We start from the raw sequence: 27,606 nt of genomic DNA, 5'->3' as shown, positions 1-27,606 counted from the left end.
AAAAGATTACATCACATATGTCTTCTTCTCCTATGAACTTGTCCACTTACCTATCTATTCTAATTCTATTATAAATCTCTGTTCCAGGTCTCCATCTTTAAGATGGATATTGTAAAATTGTTCAATTAACATCCAAGGATAGGAAAAGGCATTTGAAAAGTTTTAGTTGAGGTGAAATCAAGGAAGTGTGAAGCTTTAGTGAGTTTCAAGGAAGAGTTCAACGAAGCAGATTCCAAAGCAGATCTCATGTCCTCAAGGTGTGAACTAAGTGAGTTCGCACCTACCAGATGTGAAACTAGAGGGTTGATTGGGATGGAGGGAGGAGACATAGCCCTTATAAAAAGGCAGCCTTTTGCAGTCCAAAAGAGGAATCAGAAGCTGAGTCCAGGAATCTTAGATCAGGAATTACAGAGGCTGAAGGAAATCTACTAAATTGGAGGAAGCAACAGTAAGTTTCACCAAAGGAATATATATCTATACCTTTATGTATATCTATATGTTATAAATATATATTATATATATATATATATATATAATATATATATATATATATATATATATATATATATAAGCTATATAACAAGATATGTAAGGGTTGAGAGACCTGGGAGAGTCAGTCAGACTGTGTCAGACTGTTGGAGGACACTGGTCAGCCTCTGAGACTGAAGGAAATAATAAGGACTTTGGACCATTCTAGTGGTTACTCTCCTGCTAAGACCAAGGCCAGTCCAGAGATACTCCAGAAAGCTAGCGAGGACACTTGGAAGCAGCACGACCCTGAAATAAAATCCAGGGACAGGAGGGAGGAATTTGACAAAAAGGATTCACTTTGGTTGCTTTGCTACCTCTACAGGGAGCCTGGAGCCAGAGGGAATGGAGTCTGGGAGCCTCAAATCCCCTCAGGTGAGTGAAGTGCATCCTCAGACCTGACCAACATCAGCAGTCACAGCCATTTCCTAGACATGGAGGTCGGGCTGTGGAGCTGTAAGGCTCTGATGAATAGGTCATTTCTGTCCAAAAATAGGCATCGGGGAACCCTGTAATAACACTGCCCCATCCAACTGATTCTTTGCACCTTTGGCATCTTGGCCACAGAATCATGCACACTCAAACACACTCTCACACACACAGTCTCACACACACACTTCACCATTTGTTTCTATGTTCTTCCTCATTACAAGGGACTGACAAAGTCTACCACATCAACATGAATCTCCATTGCAGAGGGAGCAGGTCTGCTCACCTTGGGCCTGCCTAGTTTCCCTTCCCACCCAAAGTCTCTCCCCCCTCCTCTTGATTTCCTATGACAAATTCCCCTGAAGCTCCTAGAAAAACCCTTCACAGAATTTGTCCTGGTCAGGCCAGGAACCAAACCTGGAAGACTTTCCCATCTCTTGTCCTGGTCATCAGAGAAGAAACTGTCCTCCTGGGGTACTCCTGTCTTTCTGCCACAGATTCCCCAATCTTTGCAGGTCTTCCCAAATCCCTCCCCTTGACCATTCCTTGGCTCCAGATAGAAAACACTGAGAAAAGCCGAAAGTCCAAACTGGGGAGTTCTAGTACACAGAGCTCTGGGGTCATTCTGCTGCTCTGGTGCTTACCTAAGACTTGCCCTGGCACGGGGACCCATATCTCCTATATAAACCTATAAAAGAGGTTTCTGGGATTCTCATTCTCTGTCATTCCTGGGCCCCAAGGTACTATGCCTGCTTTTTTTGCTGGTTTAATTTAGGCTTTCCCATGCAGAGTGCCAGGCACTGGCAGAGACCTTGAGAACAATAAGAGAAAAGGAAGGATTAAGAGAGTCACATTAGTGTGTCATGGCCCTTCAGGTTCTTAGGTATTATGATTGCTCTAAGCTGGGTTGATCAGGAAGAGGATAACGGATAGAACTGACTCAAGTCAATTCACTGGGGAGTAAAGTGAATTTCTGCACTTATCTGCCTATGTCCTGGGTATTCTTCCTTTGACTAGATGACTGAGGCTCAGATGTCCCCAATCCCTCATTGGTAGGGATGTCAAAGACCGTCCTAGCCAGAGGCACCATTTCATAGCCCTCTTTTCTCTCCACCCTCTTCCCCTCTTTCCAGTTTTTCCTTAAGATCATCAAGCCATAACTGAACCCCTCCCAGGTTTATTCTACTTTCATTCCCTCTGTGAGCCCAAATAGGAATCAGAGGGAACTAATGTCATGCCACTATGATTTTGTATAACTAGTTCTTCCTTTTATTTAGATTCCCTGAGAGTAATTCATTGTGGATTATTTTTTGTATTTCGTCTCATGAGTCTCAACTTAGAAAGTTTTCTTTATTTGTGGTCATTTCCTTAGGAATGCTTGGAAGGACTTTCATTAAAGGTCCTTTTCCCCTGAAAGCATTCCATTTGTTTTTGCTTCATAATTTACTCTTGGCCATAAGATCAGGTCCTTTGCCTTCTGTCATATCCTATTCCAAGTTCACTGCTACTAAAGAGAAAGTTGCTACTAAATGAAAGTTGCTACTAAATTGTGTCTAGTCCTAATGGTGGCTCTTTGGTGCTTGAATTGTACTGGACTTTCTTTTTGGAGGTTTGCAGGATTTTTCTCATTGATGTGGCAGCTCTGCATGTTGGTGATGGCTTCCTAGGAATTTTCATTTGGACATCTCTTTTCAGGAGGCTGGTGTTGCTCAAAATAGATGCAGAAAGAAATCTGACAATTTTTCTCTTGGCTATCAGGAGCTCTATCCACTTAAAAGCATATAGGCTAGTCATTAGAGAGGCTGCCAGGGCTACCAAAGGAGGTTGCTCATTTTACCTTTGCCATTTGCTATTTCAGTGACTGTATTTTATGCTCTCTTTCTTTTGATCAATTTAGCTAAAGGTTTTCTCTACTTTTTGAATCATTTCAAAGAAGCCATTTTTGTTTTCATTTGTCATTTTGTATATCTAATTTATCTATTCATCTATTTCCCCTCTAATATCTCATTTTTTGGACTTATTTTGGGTTTTCCATTTATTTTTCTACTTTTTTAATGCATATGAAGTTAAATATCTCTTTTTCTATATTCTTAATGTTATGGTTACTCTTTCCCCCCACCACCTCCACCCTGAGGCCTGCTTCAGCTGAACCCCAGAAATTTTGGGATATTATTTAATTAATCATTTTCCTTTTCCTTTACAAAGTTATCATTTCTAAGATTTGTCCTCTAACTCAGTCATTATCTAATATGTCACAGGTAAATCTCCTTTTAGATTTGTATTTTTTTGTTGGTGATCTTTGAACCAATTTTCATTCTTCTTTCTGCAGAGAATGAAATAGTATAATGATTATTTCTTCCTTTTTACATCTGTGTGCAGGATCTCTGTATCCCAGTGGTTAATTTTTGTAAACGAACCATATGTTGAAAAGAAATATGCATATCCCTCTGTTATCCCATTTAGAATATGCCATAAGTCTTTTATTTCAACTTTCTCTAGACATTTGTTCATCCCTTCTAATTGATCTCATTCTGCATTTCTTCATCATTCTTGTCCTCTTAGTTCTCTTGTAGATTCCCCTCCCTCTCTTGCCCTTCCACTAATCCTATCCAGTAGTTTTCTAATTTCATCCATTTTTCTGCCCCTTTCTAACAAGGATTTCTCTTCCTCTGCTCACTGTCCACCTTCCTTTGCTGTTTTCCCTACATTCTCATTCTCTGTCACATAGCTTCTCTGCTCACAAGGTCTTTTTTTCCTTGACACTTCATGCCATCAAAGGCTCCAAGAGCCGCATTTGCTGTAGGACTTTTCTGCCACTGCTTGTAGATGAACTGCACAGATGCCTTCCTTTCAAAATACTGTTGTTTTCTGTAAGCAAAATAATAGAATAAAGGAAATTTGCCTTCTACATAAACATGACCAAGTCAGGAAAGCAATACCTCGCTTGAAGTAAACATGTGTAAAATTCACAGGGGCCATTTTCTTTGGCAAAAGGTGGTTTATTAAGGAAAATATGTTATAAATAAAAGGAAGAGGTAAAATAGGCACAGGGAATGGGAAATAGGAAATGGGGTTGGGAAAACCATAAGGTTACCAACATAGAGTGTGGAAGAATTCATTAGCAGATTAGGCTCTATGGCCCTAGCATGCCTTTCTGTTATACATTCTGTAATAAGTCACTTCTCAGTTTTATTTCAACAGATCCTAAATTCAATCAGTCTCTCAATGACTACGGGTTCAAGAGTTGACTCTGACTCTCAGAAAGCCTATGGCCTTTGGGCAAGTTGCTTCTTTGTGTTTCAGTTTCCTCTTGTAAATTAGAGGGAGTTAGACTCTACTTCTGAAGTATCTTTTAGCTCCACATCTTCTAACTTTTAATTCTGCAGGAGGTGGTGATGTTCAAGGATGTGGCTGTGGACTTCACATGGGAGGAGTGGGGGCTCTTGGACCCCTCCCAGAAGGAGCTGTACAAGGAGGTCATGGTGGAGAACGCCCAGAACCTGCTTTGCCTGGGTAAGTGCACTTACCCTGATATTTGAAAGTCTTCAATAAAAGGGAATATTGCCAAGTGTGCAGGTTTTATGGTGGGGGAAGCCAAGGGAAAGGGCTGGTCTTTGTATTGTGTGACAGGACCTGGAGGTGTCCTTTGTTGTTCCTGAAGCTCTCTCTTACTCACTCCCAGGTCAAAGTTTACATCAGGGGAAGCATCTCAAACATGGAACTAATCTTAGAAGTTAGCCTCTACGTGGACATAAATTTTGTCTGCCAAAGCTTTGAAAAATGCTTAGGAGGCTTCTCCTTTCAACTCCTTCCTTTTTTGGGTTGGGTCTATTATTTGGAATATTCTTTTTAGCAAGAGTCAATTTGTAACAGCTCAAAGCAACTAGGTGGCCCTAGTATGGGAAGTTTCTTCTTAATCTGCCTTTGGATTACCCTCATAATTGCAGTACAAGATGTGGCAAAGGAATGGAAGGGAATAAGCATTTATTTCTACCTTCTCTTTGCCTGGTGCTGTGCCATATGGTGGTATTTGGTTATACTATAGCTATGGCTATAGCTAAATAGCTAAAAATTATTCTTTACAATATAGCAAGAAAATTGTTTATGAACAACTTCCAGCAAATAAGTTATTTTGATAATTCCAAGTACTTAAATTCATGACAAAGGACAAATCAAGAAACATGCTACTTGCATCTAGGGGGGAAAAAACCTGATAAATAGTAATATGGATAGCATCATTTTACATACATAGCTATATGTATTTATATTTATGTGTGTGTTTATTTTGTTTATATATATTTATATTTGTTTATATATATATGTATATATATACATATATATGTATATATATACATATATATATATGTATATATATATATATATGTATATATACACACACATATTTGTATGCAATGGCAGCCATCTCCAGGGTGGGTGCAGGCGAATGGAAAAAAAAAATTTACTTGATAATTTTCTTGACTATTTGAAAGGAAAAGCAAGTTGTGCATTGTGGATTTACAGTTTCATGTGCAATCATCTTTTTATTGAACTATGATACTGAAATGCTTGTTCTAAATTAAGAATACAACAAAATATTATATCACTTTAACCTCATCTTAACATTTCACGTTGGGTAATATTGCTATCCCCATTTAAGAGTTGAAAAAAATGAGAAAAAGAAACAGAATTTAATTGAATTGTCCAGAGGTACACAGTTAGTAACCCAGGTTTGGGATCAGAAGTTTCTGCCAGAAGGGAGCCTCACTGGATAGGAAATGGGAGGAAGGGCCTTTGGTCTCTCTCACAGGAAGTTGTACAAATAGTGGGCACATCCTGCCTTAGCTGACTTGCTTTACAAGCCCCCGTGGGTGAGTTTAGACTGATATGTCTGAACATCAGGGGCTGAATTTCAGTCTGGAGCAGCTGTGGATCCTCATCCTTTCCCTAAGGAGAACTACGTGGCCCACGTCTCTCCATCTTCATTTCTAACTATTTTTTGTTCATGCACAGGGCTTCCAGTTCTTAGAGAAGAGGTGATCTCTTATTTTAAACAAAGGGACGCACTGTGGATGCTGGACTATGAAGACCTGAGAAGCTGTACTTCAGGTGAGTGAGGTGAAAGCAGAGATATGAGAGCCATGGTTACAAGGGGCTTTTAGGAGTTACTCTGAAGTAAATGCTCAGTTTGGGGGAGAAAAGCCAGACTTGGGATTTAATATTGGATATATCTTGGCAGCAGTGTCTGGGGCTCCTCTGGAAACCTCGATTTCCCATCTACAAAATGAGTGGGTCACATTCTATGTCCCTGTAGGTCCCTACTAATGCTCATCTGTGATCTGGTAAGATGCCACTGGTTGGGATTTGGGGCCATGGACCTCTCCTGAATGTGCCCAAAGTTTGGGTCATGAGCCATTCCTTAGAACTTCTTCCAGTCAGTAAGCAATTAAGGGCCTGCTACATGGCAACCTTGGGCTAAACGTCAGGAAGACAAAGGGATGTGAAGGACATTCCCTGCTCTTATGGAGGTCCCAGAGTTGTGGGGCCAACAATATACCAGCAACTGTGGAGAGACCCACTGTGCACCAGATAAACTAAATAATTTAGTGCCTCAGTGCATCATCAATTGGTGAGGATCATGATGGTTTAAAAGGAGAGTAGACCTGGTGAGGAAATAGTCAAAGTGAAATAAAATGGGTAGCATTTATACAGCCCTATGTGTCATGCTCTGCACTGTCTTATTTCATCCTCATGATGAAATTTAAGTGGTATTATTATGCCCATTTTACAGATAAAAAAATTGAATCTAAAGGTCCTATAACTTGACTTGCAAGGTTCTCAAGTGAGATTAAAACCCTGGGCTTCTTGATTCAAGGCCCTATCCACATTCTGTAACTGTATTCTGATTTGGAAACAGATATGATGAAAATGGTCATACATGTGTGATGTAGAAACAAAAGAATTGGATAAGCTCCTGTGGAGACATGGAAATTCATTATTTAAACTCTAACCAGTCAAAAGTCAATGCTAATTACTGTTAAAAATGATCTATATTTCAATTGGCTCATGAGAAATGTTGCCCTAAATGGCTCAAGGGTCAATTACAAATATTGTTTTTAGCACAACTTTCTCAGGTGATTAGAGATTGGATGAGATGGGCTTACTAGGTAACCCAGAAGGGAGAGAACCTACTCTAGTCAGGGGAGAGACAGCCCCTGAGGGTCTTTGCAGGCCTCTAGCCATTTCAACATGAGTGTCCAACCTTCCTGGAATGCTGGGAATACTCTGATGTCAATTTGAAAAACCAGAAGAATATGTTGCACTTTGAAGCAGCCAGATTTTGATGGACTCACTGCACAGTCTACCACAGCAGTGTGTTGGTGATCATGATAGACCGAAATCACAACAAAAATATTTGTAAAGGTGGAAATATGCACATCTGTGTTGCCCCAGAGGACAGCTACCTTTATAACCAAATCAGACATTTATTTACCACTTAATGTCATACTAAGACATTTTTAGATCAGATCCTTTGCATCATTATCTCAATTGTTCAAGGGGTTTGTGAGCTGCTAAAAGGGAAGGACTGCAATAGTGCAGCCTGCCCTTCCCTTCTATATCTCAGGATAATGAACTCAATTTTCTGTATGAAACGTTTTCAGATGTGGATAATTTCATACATTTTTTAAAATTCTTGTTAAGGTATACAGGGGCACATAAATGATAATATTTACACAAGAAATAAGTAATAGATATCTTGAAAAAAATAATGGGTCAGAACAAAACCCCTTCTACCTCATGTAAAGACAACAAACAATTGTTAGCCTTCTGAACATGATCTCAGTTAATGTAATAGGAAAAAAATGTAATTGAAAGGGATCAACATGGAAATTTGTTATGATTACCGGCGAGTATTTCTTATATATGCACCAAATGTCATGTCTATGAAAACAAGTGAAAATGCAAATAATGAAAAGGACAGGGAAAAATTGAGAGTGGGGATAATTTGTCACTTACTGTAGACAGAGCATGCCCATTCCCAGTGTGCAAATTCTAATCTCAGCTGCTGAGTTTGGGGCCAAGTCATTGATCCATTCTGAGCTGATGACCTGAATTGTGCATCTAAGGAGAATAAAGGCACTCTCTGTGTTGTCACAGGTTTATTGTGAAGTCCCACTGTAATTGTGCACAAAACTCCTTAGAAATGAAATTATGTATGGAATGTGAAATAATGGGACATAAAATGATTGGTTCTGCTCATTTAATGTTTTTCTCTTTGCCTAGGAAAAGAGAAAATAATCGAGTTTCTTTTCTGGTGATAAAGGGAAAGGAATATAAATGTGTGTGTGTGTGTGTGTGTGTGTGTGTGTGTACACCTTCATCATGGCTATATTTGCTTTATTGTTTGCTCTTTTTTGTCTTTCTGTCTTTTTTTAGAAGGAGGGATCAGACTTGAAGTGAAGGAAACTATTGCAGACCTGAGCCATTCTGTGATAGAAACTTCCAAGCAATGGCTCATGGATGATGGATCCTGTGACTTTACTTGGAGAGAAAACTATGCAACACATGAGAGAATCCAGCTAAAAGAGAAACCTTATGATAGTAACCAGTGTAGAAAGGCTTTTAAAAACAAGGCAGGTCTTATTGTACATCAGAGAATTCACACTGTTGGGAAATGTTATGAATGCAACCAATGTGGCAAGGATTTTAATCAATGGAACTATCTTAATAGACATCAGAGAATCCACACTGGAGAGAAATCATATGAATGTAACCAGTGTGGAGAGGCTTTTGCGTGTGAGGGAGCCCTTAAAAGCCATGTGATAATGCACACTGGAGAGAAACCTTATGAATGTAACCAGTGTGGAAAGGCTTTTAAAAGCAAGAAAGGTTTTATTGGACATCAGATCATGCACACTGAAGAGAAACCTTATGAATGTAACCAGTGTGGAAAGGCTTTTAAAAGCAAGAAAGGTTATATTGGACATCAGATCATGCACACTGGAGAGAAACCTTATGAATGTAACCAATGTGGAAAAACTTTTAGAAGGAAGAACAATCTTATTGTACATCAGAAAATCCACACTGGAGAGAAACCTTATGAATGTAACCAGTGTGGAAAGGCTTTTAAAAGCAAGAAAGGTTATATTGGACATCAGATCATGCACACTGGAGAGAAACCTTATGAATGTAACCAATGTGGAAAAACTTTTAGAAGGAAGAACAATCTTATTGTACATCAGAAAATCCACACTGGAGAGAAACCTTATGAATGTAACCAGTGTGGAAAGGCCTTTAAAAGGAAGAACGATCTTGTTGTACATCAGATAACACACACTGAGAGAAACCTTAAATGTAATCAGTGTGGAAAGGCCTTTAAAAGGAAGAACGATCTCATTATACATCAAATAACACACACTGGAGAGAAGCCTTATGAATGTAACCAATGTGGAAAGGCCTTTAGAAGGAAGAGCGATCTTATTGTACATCAGAGAATCCACACAGGAGAGAAGCCTTATGAATGTAACCAGTGTGGAAAGGCTTTTAGAACGAAGAGACTTCTTATTGTACATCAGATAACACACACTGAAGAGAAACCTTATGAATGTAACCAGTGTGGAAAGTCGTTTAAAAGGAAGGGAGCTTTTAATGAACATCAGAAAATCCACACTGGAGAAAAACCATATGAATGTAACCAGTGTGGAAAGTTTTTTAGACATAAATCCAGTCTTACTCATCATGAGCATACCCACACTTTAGAGAAAACTTATGAATGTAATCATTGGGGAAATGCTTTTTGAAATGGGGAATTAATTACTCTACATCAGAGAATCCACATTGGAAAGACATTTTATGAATCAACTATGATATAATTAACTAATGTCAGCGGTACAATGATCCAAGACAATTTGAAAAAGAATCCAGATGGAAAATACTGTCCACCTGGAATTATGCCCAAAAAAATTATCAAATTGTGCATACCCTTTGATCCAGCAGTGTTTCTATTGGGCTTATATCCCAAAGAAATACTAAAGAAGGGAAAGGGATCTGTATGTGCCAAAATGTTTGTAGCAGCCCTATTTGTAGTGGCTAGAAACTGGAAAATGAATGGATGCCCATCAATTGGAGAATGGCTGGGTAAATTGTGGTATATGAATATTATGGAATATTATTGTTCTGTAAGAAATGACCAGCAGGATGACTACAGAGAGGACTGGCGAGACTTACATGAACTGATGCTAAGTGAGATGAGCAGAACCAGGAGATCATTATACACTTCGACAACGATATTGTATGAGGACATATTTTGATGGAAGTGTATTTCTTTGACAAAGAGACCTAACTAAGTTTCAATTGATAAATGACGGACAAAAGCAGCTACACCCAAAGAACGAACACTGGGAAACGAATGTGAACTATCTGCATTTTTGTTTTTCTTCCCGGTTATTTATACCTTCTGAATCCAATTCTCCCTATGCAACAAGAGAACTGTTCGGTTCTGCAAACATATATTGTATCTAGGATATACTGCAACATATCCAACATATAAAGGACTGCTTGCCATCTAGGGGAGGGGGTGGAGGGAGGGAGGGGAAAAAAAATCGGAAAAGAAAGGAGTGCAAGGGATAATGTCAATATAAAGTAATCATTAAATAAAAATTAAAAAAAAAGAGAGAAAATACTGTCCACATACATAGAAATACAGTCAGAAGAGAGGTCAAAGCAGAGCATTTTAATTTTTTTGTTATTGTTGTTTCTTCATGGCTTTTCCCTTGTGTTCTGATTCTTCTTTCACAACATGACTCATGTAGAAAATGTTTATCATGATTGTATCTGCATTTTTACATCTGTGTGCAGGATCTCTGTATCCCAGTGGTTAATTTTTGTAAACGAACCATATGTTGAAAAGAAATATGCATATCCCTCTGTTATCCCATTTAGAATATGCCATAAATCTTTTATTTCAACTTTCTCTAGACATTTGTTCATCCCTTCTAATTGATCTCATTCTGCATTTCTTCATCATTCTTGTCCTCTTAGTTCTCTTGTAGATTCCCCTCCCTCTCTTGCCCTTCCACTAATCCTATCCAGTAGTTTTCTAATTTCATCCATTTTTCTGCCCCTTTCTAACAAGGATTTCTCTTCCTCTCCTCATTGTCCACCTTCCTTTGCTGTTTTCCCTACATTCTCCTTCTCTGTCACATAGCTTTTCTGCTCACAAGGTCTTTTTTTCCTTGACACTTCATGATATCAAAGGCTCCAAGGGCCGCATTTGCTGTAGGACTTTTCTGCTACTGCTTGTAGATGAACTGCACAGAGACCTTTCTTTCAAGACACTGTTGTTTTCTAGAAGCAAAATAATAGAATAAAGGAAATTTGCCTTCTACATAAACATGACCAAGTCAGGAAAGCAATACCTCGCTTGAAGTAAACGTGTAAAATTCACAGGGGCCATTTTCTTTGGCAAAAGGTGGTTTATTAAGGAAAATATGTTATAAATAAAAGGAAGAGGTAAAATAGGCACAGGGAATGGGAAATAGGAAATGGGGTTGGGAAAACCATAAGGTTACCAACATAGAGTGTGGAAGAATTCATTAGCAGATTAGGCTCTATGGCCCTAGCATGCCTTTCTGTTATACATTCTGTAATAAGTCACTTCTCAGTTTTATTTCAACAGATCCTAAATTCAATCAGTCTCTCAATGACTACGGGTTCAAGAGTTGACTCTGACTCTCAGAAAGCCTATGGCCTTTGGGCAAGTTGCTTCTTTGTGTTTCAGTTTCCTCTTGTAAATTAGAGGGAGTTAGACTCTACTTCTGAAGTATCTTTTAGCTCCACATCTTCTAACTTTTAATTCTGCAGGAGGTGGTGATGTTCAAGGATGTGGCTGTGGACTTCACATGGGAGGAGTGGGGGCTCTTGGACCCCTCCCAGAAGGAGCTGTACAAGGAGGTCATGGTGGAGAACGCCCAGAACCTGCTTTGCCTGGGTAAGTGCACTTACCCTGATATTTGAAAGTCTTCAATAAAAGGGAATATTGCCAAGTGTGCAGGTTTTATGGTGGGGGAAGCCAAGGAAAGGGCTGGTCTTTGTATTGTGTGACAGGACCTGGAGGTGTCCTTTGTTGTTCCTGAAGCTCTCTCTTACTCACTCCCAGGTCAAAGTTTACATCAGGGGAAGCATCTCAAACATGGAACTAATCTTAGAAGTTAGCCTCTACGTGGACATAAATTTTGTCTGCCAAAGCTTTGAAAAATGCTTAGGAGGCTTCTCCTTTCAACTCCTTCCTTTTTTGGGTTGGGTCTATTATTTGGAATATTCTTTTTAGCAAGAGTCAATTTGTAACAGCTCAAAGCAACTAGGTGGCCCTAGTATGGGAAGTTTCTTCTTAATCTGCCTTTGGATTACCCTCATAATTGCAGTACAAGATGTGGCAAAGGAATGGAAGGGAATAAGCATTTATTTCTACCTTCTCTTTGCCTGGTGCTGTGCCATATGGTGGTATTTGGTTATACTACAGCTATGGCTATAGCTAAATAGCTAAAAATTATTCTTTACAATATAGCAAGAAAATTGTTTATGAACAACTTCCAGCAAATAAGTTATTTTGATAATTCCAAGTACTTAAATTCATGACAAAGGACAAATCAAGAAACATGCTACTTGCATCTAGGGGGGAAAAAACCTGATAAATAGTAATATGGATAGCATCATTTTACATACATAGCTATATGTATTTATATTTATGTGTGTGTTTATTTTGTTTATATATATTTATATTTGTTTATATATATATATGTATATATATACATATATATGTATATATATACATATATATATATGTATATATATATATATATGTATATATACACACACATATTTGTATGCAATGGCAGCCATCTCCAGGGTGGGTGCAGGCGAATGGAAAAAAAAAATTTACTTGATAATTTTCTTGACTATTTGAAAGGAAAAGCAAGTTGTGCATTGTGGATTTACAGTTTCATGTGCAATCATCTTTTTATTGAACTATGATACTGAAATGCTTGTTCTAAATTAAGAATACAACAAAATATTATATCACTTTAACCTCATCTTAACATTTCACGTTGGGTAATATTGCTATCCCCATTTAAGAGTTGAAAAAAATGAGAAAAAGAAACAGAATTTAATTGAATTGTCCAGAGGTACACAGTTAGTAACCCAGGTTTGGGATCAGAAGTTTCTGCCAGAAGGGAGCCTCACTGGATAGGAAATGGGAGGAAGGGCCTTTGGTCTCTCTCACAGGAAGTTGTACAAATAGTGGGCACATCCTGCCTTAGCTGACTTGCTTTACAAGCCCCCGTGGGTGAGTTTAGACTGATATGTCTGAACATCAGGGGCTGAATTTCAGTCTGGAGCAGCTGTGGATCCTCATCCTTTCCCTAAGGAGAACTACGTGGCCCACGTCTCTCCATCTTCATTTCTAACTATTTTTTGTTCATGCACAGGGCTTCCAGTTCTTAGAGAAGAGGTGATCTCTTATTTTAAACAAAGGGACGCACTGTGGATGCTGGACTATGAAGACCTGAGAAGCTGTACTTCAGGTGAGTGAGGTGAAAGCAGAGATATGAGAGCCATGGTTACAAGGGGCTTTTAGGAGTTACTCTGAAGTAAATGCTCAGTTTGGGGGAGAAAAGCCAGACTTGGGATTTAATATTGGATATATCTTGGCAGCAGTGTCTGGGGCTCCTCTGGAAACCTCGATTTCCCATCTACAAAATGAGTGGGTCACATTCTATGTCCCTGTAGGTCCCTACTAATGCTCATCTGTGATCTGGTAAGATGCCACTGGTTGGGATTTGGGGCCATGGACCTCTCCTGAATGTGCCCAAAGTTTGGGTCATGAGCCATTCCTTAGAACTTCTTCCAGTCAGTAAGCAATTAAGGGCCTGCTACATGGCAACCTTGGGCTAAACGTCAGGAAGACAAAGGGATGTGAAGGACATTCCCTGCTCTTATGGAGGTCCCAGAGTTGTGGGGCCAACAATATACCAGCAACTGTGGAGAGACCCACTGTGCACCAGATAAACTAAATAATTTAGTGCCTCAGTGCATCATCAATTGGTGAGGATCATGATGGTTTAAAAGGAGAGTAGACCTGGTGAGGAAATAGTCAAAGTGAAATAAAATGGGTAGCATTTATACAGCCCTATGTGTCATGCTCTGCACTGTCTTATTTCATCCTCATGATGAAATTTAAGTGGTATTATTATGCCCATTTTACAGATAAAAAAATTGAATCTAAAGGTCCTATAACTTGACTTGCAAGGTTCTCAAGTGAGATTAAAACCCTGGGCTTCTTGATTCAAGGCCCTATCCACATTCTGTAACTGTATTCTGATTTGGAAACAGATATGATGAAAATGGTCATACATGTGTGATGTAGAAACAAAAGAATTGGATAAGCTCCTGTGGAGACATGGAAATTCATTATTTAAACTCTAACCAGTCAAAAGTCAATGCTAATTACTGTTAAAAATGATCTATATTTCAATTGGCTCATGAGAAATGTTGCCCTAAATGGCTCAAGGGTCAATTACAAATATTGTTTTTAGCACAACTTTCTCAGGTGATTAGAGATTGGATGAGATGGGCTTACTAGGTAACCCAGAAGGGAGAGAACCTACTCTAGTCAGGGGAGAGACAGCCCCTGAGGGTCTTTGCAGGCCTCTAGCCATTTCAACATGAGTGTCCAACCTTCCTGGAATGCTGGGAATACTCTGATGTCAATTTGAAAAACCAGAAGAATATGTTGCACTTTGAAGCAGCCAGATTTTGATGGACTCACTGCACAGTCTACCACAGCAGTGTGTTGGTGATCATGATAGACCGAAATCACAACAAAAATATTTGTAAAGGTGGAAATATGCACATCTGTGTTGCCCCAGAGGACAGCTACCTTTATAACCAAATCAGACATTTATTTACCACTTAATGTCATACTAAGACATTTTTAGATCAGATCCTTTGCATCATTATCTCAATTGTTCAAGGGGTTTGTGAGCTGCTAAAAGGGAAGGACTGCAATAGTGCAGCCTGCCCTTCCCTTCTATATCTCAGGATAATGAACTCAATTTTCTGTATGAAACGTTTTCAGATGTGGATAATTTCATACATTTTTTAAAATTCTTGTTAAGGTATACAGGGGCACATAAATGATAATATTTACACAAGAAATAAGTAATAGATATCTTGAAAAAAATAATGGGTCAGAACAAAACCCCTTCTACCTCATGTAAAGACAACAAACAATTGTTAGCCTTCTGAACATGATCTCAGTTAATGTAATAGGAAAAAAATGTAATTGAAAGGGATCAACATGGAAATTTGTTATGATTACCGGCGAGTATTTCTTATATATGCACCAAATGTCATGTCTATGAAAACAAGTGAAAATGCAAATAATGAAAAGGACAGGGAAAAATTGAGAGTGGGGATAATTTGTCACTTACTGTAGACAGAGCATGCCCATTCCCAGTGTGCAAATTCTAATCTCAGCTGCTGAGTTTGGGGCCAAGTCATTGATCCATTCTGAGCTGATGACCTGAATTGTGCATCTAAGGAGAATAAAGGCACTCTCTGTGTTGTCACAGGTTTATTGTGAAGTCCCACTGTAATTGTGCACAAAACTCCTTAGAAATGAAATTATGTATGGAATGTGAAATAATGGGACATAAAATGATTGGTTCTGCTCATTTAATGTTTTTCTCTTTGCCTAGGAAAAGAGAAAATAATCGAGTTTCTTTTCTGGTGATAAAGGGAAAGGAATATAAATGTGTGTGTGTGTGTGTGTGTGTGTGTGTGTGTACACCTTCATCATGGCTATATTTGCTTTATTGTTTGCTCTTTTTTGTCTTTCTGTCTTTTTTTAGAAGGAGGGATCAGACTTGAAGTGAAGGAAACTATTGCAGACCTGAGCCATTCTGTGATAGAAACTTCCAAGCAATGGCTCATGGATGATGGATCCTGTGACTTTACTTGGAGAGAAAACTATGCAACACATGAGAGAATCCAGCTAAAAGAGAAACCTTATGATAGTAACCAGTGTAGAAAGGCTTTTAAAAACAAGGCAGGTCTTATTGTACATCAGAGAATTCACACTGTTGGGAAATGTTATGAATGCAACCAATGTGGCAAGGATTTTAATCAATGGAACTATCTTAATAGACATCAGAGAATCCACACTGGAGAGAAATCATATGAATGTAACCAGTGTGGAGAGGCTTTTGCGTGTGAGGGAGCCCTTAAAAGCCATGTGATAATGCACACTGGAGAGAAACCTTATGAATGTAACCAGTGTGGAAAGGCTTTTAAAAGCAAGAAAGGTTTTATTGGACATCAGATCATGCACACTGAAGAGAAACCTTATGAATGTAACCAGTGTGGAAAGGCTTTTAAAAGCAAGAAAGGTTATATTGGACATCAGATCATGCACACTGGAGAGAAACCTTATGAATGTAACCAATGTGGAAAAACTTTTAGAAGGAAGAACAATCTTATTGTACATCAGAAAATCCACACTGGAGAGAAACCTTATGAATGTAACCAGTGTGGAAAGGCTTTTAAAAGCAAGAAAGGTTATATTGGACATCAGATCATGCACACTGGAGAGAAACCTTATGAATGTAACCAATGTGGAAAAACTTTTAGAAGGAAGAACAATCTTATTGTACATCAGAAAATCCACACTGGAGAGAAACCTTATGAATGTAACCAGTGTGGAAAGGCCTTTAAAAGGAAGAACGATCTTGTTGTACATCAGATAACACACACTGGAGAGAAACCTTATGAATGTAATCAGTGTGGAAAGGCCTTTAAAAGGAAGAACGATCTCATTATACATCAAATAACACACACTGGAGAGAAGCCTTATGAATGTAACCAATGTGGAAAGGCCTTTAGAAGGAAGAGTGATCTTATTGTACATCAGAGAATCCACACAGGAGAGAAGCCTTATGAATGTAACCAGTGTGGAAAGGCTTTTAGAACGAAGAGACTTCTTATTGTACATCAGATAACGCACACTGAAGAGAAACCTTATGAATGTAACCAGTGTGGAAAGTCGTTTAAAAGGAAGGGAGCTTTTAATGAACATCAGAAAATCCACACTGGAGAAAAACCATATGAATGTAACCAGTGTGGAAAGGTTTTTAGACATAAATCCAGTCTTACTCATCATGAGCATACCCACACTTTAGAGAAAACTTATGAATGTAATCATTGGGGAAATGCTTTTTGAAATGGGGAATTAATTACTCTACATCAGAGAATCCACATTGGAAAGACATTTTATGAATCAACTATGATATAATTAACTAATGTCAGCGGTACAATGATCCAAGACAATTTGAAAAAGAATCCAGATGGAAAATACTGTCCACCTGGAATTATGCCCAAAAAAATTATCAAATTGTGCATACCCTTTGATCCAGCAGTGTTTCTATTGGGCTTATATCCCAAAGAAATACTAAAGAAGGGAAAGGGATCTGTATGTGCCAAAATGTTTGTAGCAGCCCTATTTGTAGTGGCTAGAAACTGGAAAATGAATGGATGCCCATCAATTGGAGAATGGCTGGGTAAATTGTGGTATATGAATATTATGGAATATTATTGTTCTGTAAGAAATGACCAGCAGGATGACTACAGAGAGGACTGGCGAGACTTACATGAACTGATGCTAAGTGAGATGAGCAGAACCAGGAGATCATTATACACTTCGACAACGATATTGTATGAGGACATATTTTGATGGAAGTGTATTTCTTTGACAAAGAGACCTAACTAAGTTTCAATTGATAAATGACGGACAAAAGCAGCTACACCCAAAGAACGAACACTGGGAAACGAATGTGAACTATCTGCATTTTTGTTTTTCTTCCCGGGTTATTTATACCTTCTGAATCCAATTCTCCCTATGCAACAAGAGAACTGTTCGGTTCTGCAAACATATATTGTATCTAGGATATACTGCAACATATCCAACATATAAAGGACTGCTTGCCATCTAGGGGAGGGGGTGGAGGGAGGGAGGGGAAAAAAAATCGGAAAAGAAAGGAGTGCAAGGGATAATGTCAATATAAAGTAATCATTAAATAAAAATTAAAAAAAAAGAGAGAAAATACTGTCCACATACATAGAAATACAGTCAGAAGAGAGGTCAAAGCAGAGCATTTTAATTTTTTTGTTATTGTTGTTTCTTCATGGCTTTTCCCTTGTGTTCTGATTCTTCTTTCACAACATGACTCATGTAGAAAATGTTTATCATGATTGTATCTGCATAATCTGTCATCACTGTGCTTGGTGCTTTGAGCAAGGGAGATGGATAGGGAGGAAGAAAAACATTTTGGAACTCAAAATTTTACAGTGATGAAAGTTGAAAACTGTTAATATGCAATCATAAAAAAATTAGGTGAAAAAATGGAATCATTGCACTAAAAATAATTAAAAACTGAGTAATTCAAGAGCAGACCTGTAGTGTTCTTCTCTAAAATGTAATGTTCTCTGGGAGCAGCTTTCTTGGGGGGCTTCTGGGACTAGCCTTCCTTTCAGCTCAATATAATAATCACCTCAGATGCAGCCAGAAATTAAAGTCCAAATCCTTTATTGTCTCATTCAAAATCTTATCTCCTTCACTTGGGGCTTGGCTAGTTTTCTGGAGGCCTTCCGGATCTTGCCTCTAGTCCTTTGCCTCTGCCAGCTTCTGTCTTATCTCCTTCTGAATGTCTCTGGATCCAAAGGTTTGTACTTCAGCCTCCAGCAAGCACAAAGGTAGAAAGATGGAATAAATCTGTCTCTGCCTCTGAGAGTGGGCTTGTCTTTTAGTAGGCTTGTCCTATAGTATGCTTAAGACCTCCTCCTTATATATACTCTCTGAAAGGTGTGAATCTTGTGGAATTATAGTAGGTCCTAAGTACATGTTAATTAGAGAATCATTATCTCATCAATTCCACTTAGTACCTTGTTTCAAGTTCTGGCCCATAACATTTCCTTGCAGGATCAGAGCAATCATACTGAACCATGCCTAATTAGATAATTATTGAATCTATCAATTCCACTATCTTAGCACCTTGTAAGAATCCTAACACAAAACACAGAAAAAATAATTTCATTAAAAATTACAAAAATGAAATAATATTACAAAAATTTATAGAATACACTCTAATATGCTGTTTCATAAGCCAACTACTTATCATACATTTTTAATTAGGTATTTCATTGATATCTCAAACTTACCATATCCAAAACAAAACCTATTAACTTACAGCCAAATGGAATCCCTCTTCCAATTATCCATACTTCATTTCAGGGTACCACCATGTCTTCAGTAACCCAAAATTAAAATTCTGCAACACTATCTCTCAACTCTCATATGTAATCAATTGCTAAATCTGATCATTTCTATGAACACTGTATCGTTAACATCGCTCTTTTATTCACACATCAATTGAATTAGAATTAAGGTTCTTTTCACCTCTTATTTGGGTCCTAATTTCAATCAGACTCTCTACTTTCAAACCATTCTTCCATTAAGTTGCCTAAGTGATATTCCCTAATGTATAGGAACAAATGTGACTCTCCTACTCAGTAACTCCAAAAGTAGAGGATAAGTTTAAATTAGAAAACTCCTTTATCAGTGCAGGGAGGGGCACTTGAAGGCCTGTTTCTACATAAAAGTTTTTCAGATTCATAATGATTTCATGGTGGCTTCTTCTCTACTGACCACAGTTTTTAAGAACCTGCCATCACTGCCACAAGAATGAAAATCCAGATAAACATCTTGACTTGATGATTATAAGTTTGAGAGGATGTGATTACAAGGTAACCTCTCAGTGAGAGAACCACTATGGGGCATTGAGAGACAGCCCCTCAAGGTCTTTGCATATTTGTGGTCCTTGGCATATGAATGTCCAACCTTCCTGGAATTGTGGACATAATTTGATGTCAAGTTTAGTTTCTGAAAAACTAGGCTGCACTTATAGGCAGACAGAGTTTGATATAATCACTGCACAATCCCCCAAAGCAGGGTACTTCCGATCATGACAGTTTAGAATCACTGAAGAAAAGCAACAGATGAGGTGGGAATATGCACATACTTATTGTACAGAAGGATAAATATCTTTGGACAATTGTTTACCACTTAAGGTACCTCTGACAAAGTTTAGGATCAAATTCCTTGGATCATTGTCTCAAATCAGGGAAAAGTGATACAAGGGAACCAATAGGAAAACCCGTCTCCAAAGGGTAGAGGAATAGTTTTATCCAGCATTCAGAAAGCACACTAGAGAGAACACTTATGAATGGAATCAATATGGAAAGACTTTGACCCTGAAGAATGGTCTTGTTCAACATCAGAAAATTCACCCAGGAGAGAAATCTTATCGATGTAATCAATGTTGAAAGAGTTTTAGAGAAAATGGAGCTCTTACTGGACATCAGAGAATTGGCAATTGAGACAATCCTTATAAATGCAGCCAGTGTGGAAAGTTTCTTACTCAAAAGTTGGTTTTATTACACTGAAGTGACACTGGAGAGAAACCTTAGGAAGGGAATCATTGCCTTCAGGACCAAGTCAGTCATTTTTTACCATCACAGAGTTCATGGGAGATAAAGGCATCTTATCACTCTGGATGAGGAAAGGCATTGAAATGAACTACAATGCATCTTATCAGAATGGTCACCCTGGGTACAAACCATCTATGGACTCAATGTTAGAAGGCTTTCTGCCAGGAATCATCTCAGGAAGCAGCTCGTGGGCCTTGTGTATGTATGCATGGTATCTGCAATTTAGCAACTCACTCACAGGAGAGAGGTCCTTTCAAGGCATCCCTGCTCATGAGCAACTATCTGTGACCCTCAGCTTACACCCATTCCCATGATCATAAATCCAAGTTCCTTGCTCAATAAGGGCATTTCTGTAACACGGAAGAAAACTTATTGCGCATTAAAGGTCGAGGTGGTCTCAGTATTCCATCTTAGCAGGATCCCATAACTCAGCAGGCAACAACCTTCATGACCAAGCAAATGATTGCACTGATCAAACAGCTGAAACCCTGGCAAAAATCTCCAGATTCTGAAAGGCAAATCTTCTACACCATGCCATTGAGAAGAGGTTTAGTTGTTTTTATGTGCAAAACTCAGTTTGGATTTTTAATTGGCCTTTGGGGAATTTTCCAATTTCTAACCCTCTTCTCTCAGCCCCACCTTTGTGGGCCAATGGAGGATGAGGAGGAGGAACAGGAAGGGCTATAAAATCATCAACACTGCCCATTAATCCATTCAAAACACCTATGACTTTATTTCAAAAAGCAGGAGCATGCTTTATGGCTGAGACAAACAAGACTTCTGGTGGACTGAGGACAGTAATTACTGTAGTATCCAGAAAAATTTTAAAAATATAACTCAGTTAGTTTCCAAGCAACCTTACAAGGGTAAGACCTTGTAGTTAGAGAGATTTTCCACTCCCCAGCCTCCACCCACCAAAATCGTCATTTCCGAGGCTCGAGGGTGTGGTGAATCTGAGGCAGCTTCAGCCCCACGTTGGGCGCCAATTGTAATGACCATGTATTTAAAATCAGCCAGAGTCAGGAATTCAGGTTAAGGGAAAAATCTTCAATCTTTATTGAAGTGAAGAGGTGAATAAGGATTGCGATAGCAATATGGACACATCCTTTCCCCCTTCCTTTTCCACTCCCCTGCTTCCACCCACCAAAATTGTCATTTTCTATACAACACATTAGGACTTGCACAAAGAGTGGGCGGGGGCCATTCTTTCTTCAAGCTTATATATTAATAGAGTATTGTCCAATTACTATTTAGCCTCATGTGCTTGGGACCTCAGTGCATCAACTCAAGCCTCAGCCCATGACATCTCCCTCTTTCTTTTGTTTTAGAACACAGGTGATCATGCCATCCCTGACTCCTCAGGGAAGTCAGAGCCCCCAAGGGAAGGTGATCACACCCTCCCTGATTTCTCAAGAAAGGAGGTGAAAGCACCGAAAAGGAGGTGATCACGACCCCCCTGACTTCTCAGGAAGGGAGATGAAAACACTAAAAAGGAGATAATCACACCCTCCCTGACATCTCAGGAAGGGAGATGAAAAGCACCAAAGGGAAGTGGGGGTTGCTAGCAGGTTTCTGGGCTCAAGGGTCTTATTATGCACAAATCCATCAGCATGAGAAGTATTACACAAGCACACAGCAACAACGCAGAGGCTATTAGTGATGACTCTCCCCACAGTCAGTGCAGGCTTGATGTGGTATAACAAATATGAATTATACACCCAAGTAACGGTATAACAAACAATATAAATCAACATTGTGTTGTAAAAGATTGCCAGACATCTTAGAAGGAGGGTATGTAAACAGCAGTCACACATATGCCTTCTTCAGCAGCCAAGAGATAGTCCAAAACCAATCTATTGTCCATTGCTTCACATATCAGGGAATCCAATGATCCCCCCAAGTTTTTGAAGTCCAGCAAAAGTCTTTTTTATGTCTTAGGGAATCCAATGATTCCAGCAGATTTTGAAGTCCTGTAACAGTCTTATCATTTCCCAGAAAATCCAATGATTCCTGAGGGCTTTCAAGTCTTTTGTCTCAAAGAATCCAATGATTCCTGAGGGATTCAAAGTCCTACAACAATCTAATGTCTCAGAGAATTCAATGATTTCTGAGGGTTTTGAAGTCCAATGATTTTCTATGTCCATGAGTCAAATGCCATAACTGCCACACTCTTTCAATGGTGAGCACAATCGGCAACAGAACCACCCGATGTTTCTTGGGTCTTCTCCTTCGTTTCAAGGGTCTGCTCCATCTCTCTGTGATGGACAAGGCGAATACGGCTCGTTGATACCCATCTGATTCCTTCTCCACCTGTAGAGATACAAGCAAACCCTCTCCCTCAAGCAGTTAGCCTACCTGAGTTCAAATCCAGCCTCAGACACTTAACAATTCCTGGTTGTACCATGGGCACGTCACTTAACCCCAACTGCCTCAGCAAAAGCAAAAAGAAGAAGAGAAACAAACAGAAAGGTCGTCGCAATGGCAAAAAGCAAAACAGTCTCTCCTCCCCTTCCTTTTCCACTTCTCTGCCTCCACCCATCAAAATCGTTATTTCCTATACAACACATCAGGACTTGCACAAAGAGTGGGTGGGGGCCATTCTTTCTCCAAGCTTATATATTAATAGAGTATGATCCAATGACTATTTAGCCTCATGTGCTTGGGGCCTCAGTGCATCAACTCAAGCCTCAGCCCATTACATAGAGAGTGGAGTTCTATGCCTATAGAACTGCAAGGATAGTATTTGGAGAGTTGGAACTCCCCTTTGTTCACCTCATGGATTTTTCAATTCCACAGGTTGGCTTGATTGCCCAACCCCCTGCGAATATTTATAAAAACAGTGTTTATTTATAGAATGATCTGGGAAACTGCTGTCTCAGTCACTAGTATAGATAGTCTTTGATCTGTGACCCAGGAGGAGAAGTAATATCAGATTTTTTGATTCACACTCCTGAAATACAATTTAGTATTAGTAATTCAAACTTTGATTTTAAGCAAAAGAATTTAGGGATATTGTGCACCAAGGCTTTCATGGCCCAGAGCCCTTTGCTCATTATCTATATGAATAGCAGACCATTGAAAAGGTTGATAGACACAGATGTAGATAGTGCAGCTATTAGAGGTGCCAGCTGGTCTAGTAATTGGTTAAAGACCACAGCAAATACCTATATGTCTGGCATAAAAGGATCTATAATAGCTTGGAAATGGGAATTTAAATGTAAGACAGAAAATTTTATTTATTTTACAGTTGAAAGGGTCCCCATTGTCCAGTGGGGAAGAGACTTCTTAAAAATTGAAAACATTTAGATTTCACTAGGCATAGGACAGAAAAGACTTAACCAAGGACATTTACAAGCTTCTCTAAATCCTTGGGATTCTCCTGGATTTGTTATAAAAAGGAAATTTGGGGAATGGAGAATGTTTATTGATCTGAGAAAAGTAAATGGATAGTAGAAGCTTTTCAGCTTGGGCTTCCATCTCCTCAGTTGCTTAAGGAATGGTCTTTTAGGATTAAGAATTATATCCCTTTATATAAGGAGGATATGAAGGAATTTATCTTTTCAGTGGCCAGCATTACTCCAGCTGAGCCCTATAAAGGATTTGAATGGACAGCCTTGCCACATGACATAAAGAACAGCTCTGCTATGAGTCAAAGGCATGTGGCTGATGACCTTGCCCTGTGAGAAAAATATCTCCAAGAGCTAAGGTGATACTACCTTTAAGAGGAAACAGTGCTTTAGGCTCACAATTCCAGCTTAAGGTTCTAAAAGAGATTGAACTGGCTTTATCTAATGTGGCTGAAAAAATAAATAAATATTGGAAATATCAAATTTTCTTATATAAAAGGCACCTATAGCAATCCTTCATCCAGGAGACAGTATGAAGTGGGTGAACCTCCCAGCAAAATCAGAGAAAATTTAAAATTTTACCCAGTACTTGTGGTTAGAATTTCAATAAAAGCCATTGAGAAATTAGTAAAATTATCTGGGACAAGACCTGGTAAAATATGTCTCTCATATCAATGCACAAATTGATGTGTGTTGGGAAACCATCCCAAAGTGTAAAAATTTATTGGCTACAGCTCCAAGCCTTGCACGAGGGTATGTAAAAATAATTTTTGATTCAGCTTATTCAGTAGATGTGGTACAAAGAATTGCCACAGCTCAAATAAAATTTGTAGTTTTTAATATATATTATCAGCTCTTTAAAGAACTTCGAGAGCAAGTGAGAGCACATTCAGGTAAATAATATACCGTTCATGTCCATTTTCAGAGTGGATCTTCAAATCATACCTTTTTAAATCAGGCTGCTAGAGCCTTATATCTGCAAATTGTGATAACTAAAGAGGAAGCTAGGAGCATAGCAAAAGGGTTACAGTTGAAAGGGTACAGCTTGTCTTTCTTTCCACTCTCCTATGCTCCCTGTAGGACAAAACCCTTATAGTTTGAAATTTAATGTTTCAAGACCAATGGACATTACTCTTTTTAAGAGGCAGAGCATCCATTTAACTGGATATGCATTCTCAATTCTTTATGGCTTCACTCCAGTCTGGAGAAGCAACTATGCATGTGATCAACTGTTATGAGTTCAAATGTTGGAGTTCTTGTTCTTCTCAAGGCACAGCCAATTTAGAGGCTTAGAGCCCTTCGGATGTCTCCAAATCCAAAGGTTCTGTCCTTCAGCCTCTGCCTCTGCTTTCTTCAGCCTCCAACCAACACAGAGATGGAATGTCTCTCTTGACTCCTTCTGGGGAGCCCAGCCACCAACTACAGTGGTGTGAGATGAAGATGAATCTGGTTGTCCACTGAACTCTTCACTCGTAGCTTTATCCTCTGAAAACCCTTCGTCTGCTACCAGAGTCGCTCCTCTCGAGTCCAGCTGAACTTTCTTCTGCGACCAGCCAGCCAAGAGGAAATAATGTATTCTGCCATAGATCCCTCATCGCTGGCCTTTTATCTGACTCTTCTGAGAGAATGGGATTATGGGTTTTCTCCCATAGTGCTCTCTGTCCCAACGAGCTTTAAGGGAGGTGTGGACTCCCTTGAAGTTAGAAAGTGTACTTTGTGAAGCTAGCATACTTGTGGACTCCAATGAGTAAAGGTGTGAACACAAGCCTTGTATTGATTAGTTCTACTTAGTACCTTGTTTCAGGTTCTGGCCAAAATCTTCTTGTAAGATTAGATCAACTCTAATTAGTTAGCAGTTAGTAAGGATTCCAACAATCAACCATTTTTCCATTGTAGAAATCTCACATGCATTTAAGACAGGTTATGGATTGGCTTATAAATCTTCTGCCTGTAGGTCTTTTTGCATTGAATTTGCCTTTGCCCATTCCATTGGCATTTCCTATAACCCTATTAGCCAAGTCATTACTGGACAGGCTATTTTTATCCCCAAGATGTTCCCTTTTAAACAAGAGAAGGGAATTGTGGAATATGCACAAGATGTGGCAATACATTCATATGATTGCTTGCAATTTTTAAATTATTTTGATTTTAAATTCTTTTGGTTTTACATTTTTAAATTATTTTGATTTTACATGTTTAAATTATTTGGATTTTACCTTAGCAATGCTCTTCTGGTATACACAGAAAATGCAACTAACTGACAGATTGACTTACTTTTGTCCAACTTTTGTTTGTCTTTTTGACAAGAAAGGTCAGGATAGCACCTGGAAAGGCCCAAATTGGGTCAGGGTTTGGGGCCATGGGTATATTCTTTTCATTCTAGATGCAGATCGAACAGCAAAGAAGTGGATCCCCACCAGAGACATTTGTGACTTGGGGATCCAAGAGAAGGACCAGACAACAGTCCAGAGGGACCAGCCAGATGTCAACAACCCTTCAGATGCTGATGGCAGCCATGTCCTTCCTGACTGTGACACCACAGACAGCAGATGCAGTTCTAGTGTAGCAGCTGAAATGGACTGTATTGGGTGATATGCAATATATATATATATATATATATATATATAAAGACTGTAAATGGACAATAGGCCTGTGTGCTTCTCCCATGGCTACTCACCATATGGTGGCCTGGGGAGAGGTTTTGCCCTGTATTTTCTGTTTAAGGACTATGCCTCTAAATTAGTGAGTGAAAAACCAACACACCCACCTGCCAATGGTATTGAGGCAATGTTACAGGATACGTCTTTGCTTGTATGCACTTTTCTCTGTGTTTGCATCTTTATCTGTGTTTTCCTTTAAAGGATGTATACAAGTACAATAGAATTGTGACAAACCAGAATTGTGACAAGTGCAATACAATTGTGACAAACTAGAATTGTGACAAGTGCAATAGAATTGTGACAAACTAGAATTGTGACAAATGCAATAGATTTGTGGCAAACTAGAATTGTGACAAGTGCAATAGAATTGTGACAAACTAAAGTGTGGCAAGTGCAGTAGAATTGTGATAAACTAGAAATGTGACAAGTGCGATAGAATTGTGACAAACTAGAATTGTGACACCCTACTTCATTGATATTTAATTGTGAACTAGAGTTGTGATATTTTACCTTGTTGACACCCCACCTCCCTCATTGGCATCCAACCTCTTTGGCACATTACCTTCTTGAGTATGACTTTAATGAATGGATTGAACACTTGGCCACAGTTGAGCTTAGTTTTTAGTGTCATACTTGTGTTTATTGATCTGCTGCTTCATACCTTCTTGGGCATAACACTCTGCTATCTCCTGCATCAAGTGAACTATAACTGATGCTAAAAGTTTAGCTTGATGAGATGAGAGTTCCCGCAAAACAAGAGAAGGGAATTGTAAGGGTCCTTTAAATAGGCGGCCACAGTGCAACAGGAGCTTTGAATGGCCTGAAAGTAATCTCTGTGGCTATAGGACTGCCCCTTGGGCAGGATCCTGACCATATCTAGATAGCTTCTTAAAGGGAAATGGCTCTCTTGCTGGTTGGCTGTGTGTGTATGTGACCTCACAGACCCTCTATAAGCCCATTGAGGGCAGCACATTTCTCTCTTTATCCTGTGTAGCCAAGCCAAGTGGATGGATAGCCAAGAGAGGTAAGGAGATTGATAGTGA

At 39.0% G+C, this 27,606-nt stretch overlaps 1 protein-coding gene across 1 annotated transcript; it reads left to right on the top strand.

The window, feature by feature from the left end:
- The first annotated feature begins 8,780 nt into the window (after positions 1–8,780).
- LOC127541403 (zinc finger protein 260-like) lies at positions 8,781–26,495 on the top strand. The gene is made up of 3 exons (XM_051966685.1): positions 8,781–9,693; positions 16,164–17,207; positions 26,287–26,495. Exons 1-3 carry the CDS (start codon positions 8,781–8,783, stop codon positions 26,493–26,495), a joined length of 2,166 nt encoding a protein of 721 aa, XP_051822645.1.
- Positions 26,496–27,606: the final 1,111 nt, after the last annotated feature.

The sequence above is a fragment of the Antechinus flavipes genome, chromosome 6, assembly GCF_016432865.1.
Source record: "Antechinus flavipes isolate AdamAnt ecotype Samford, QLD, Australia chromosome 6, AdamAnt_v2, whole genome shotgun sequence".
NCBI classification, from domain to species: Eukaryota; Metazoa; Chordata; class Mammalia; order Dasyuromorphia; family Dasyuridae; genus Antechinus; species Antechinus flavipes.
The sequence above is the reverse complement of the archived record's forward strand: the minus strand, read 5'-3'. Positions and strand labels throughout refer to the sequence as shown.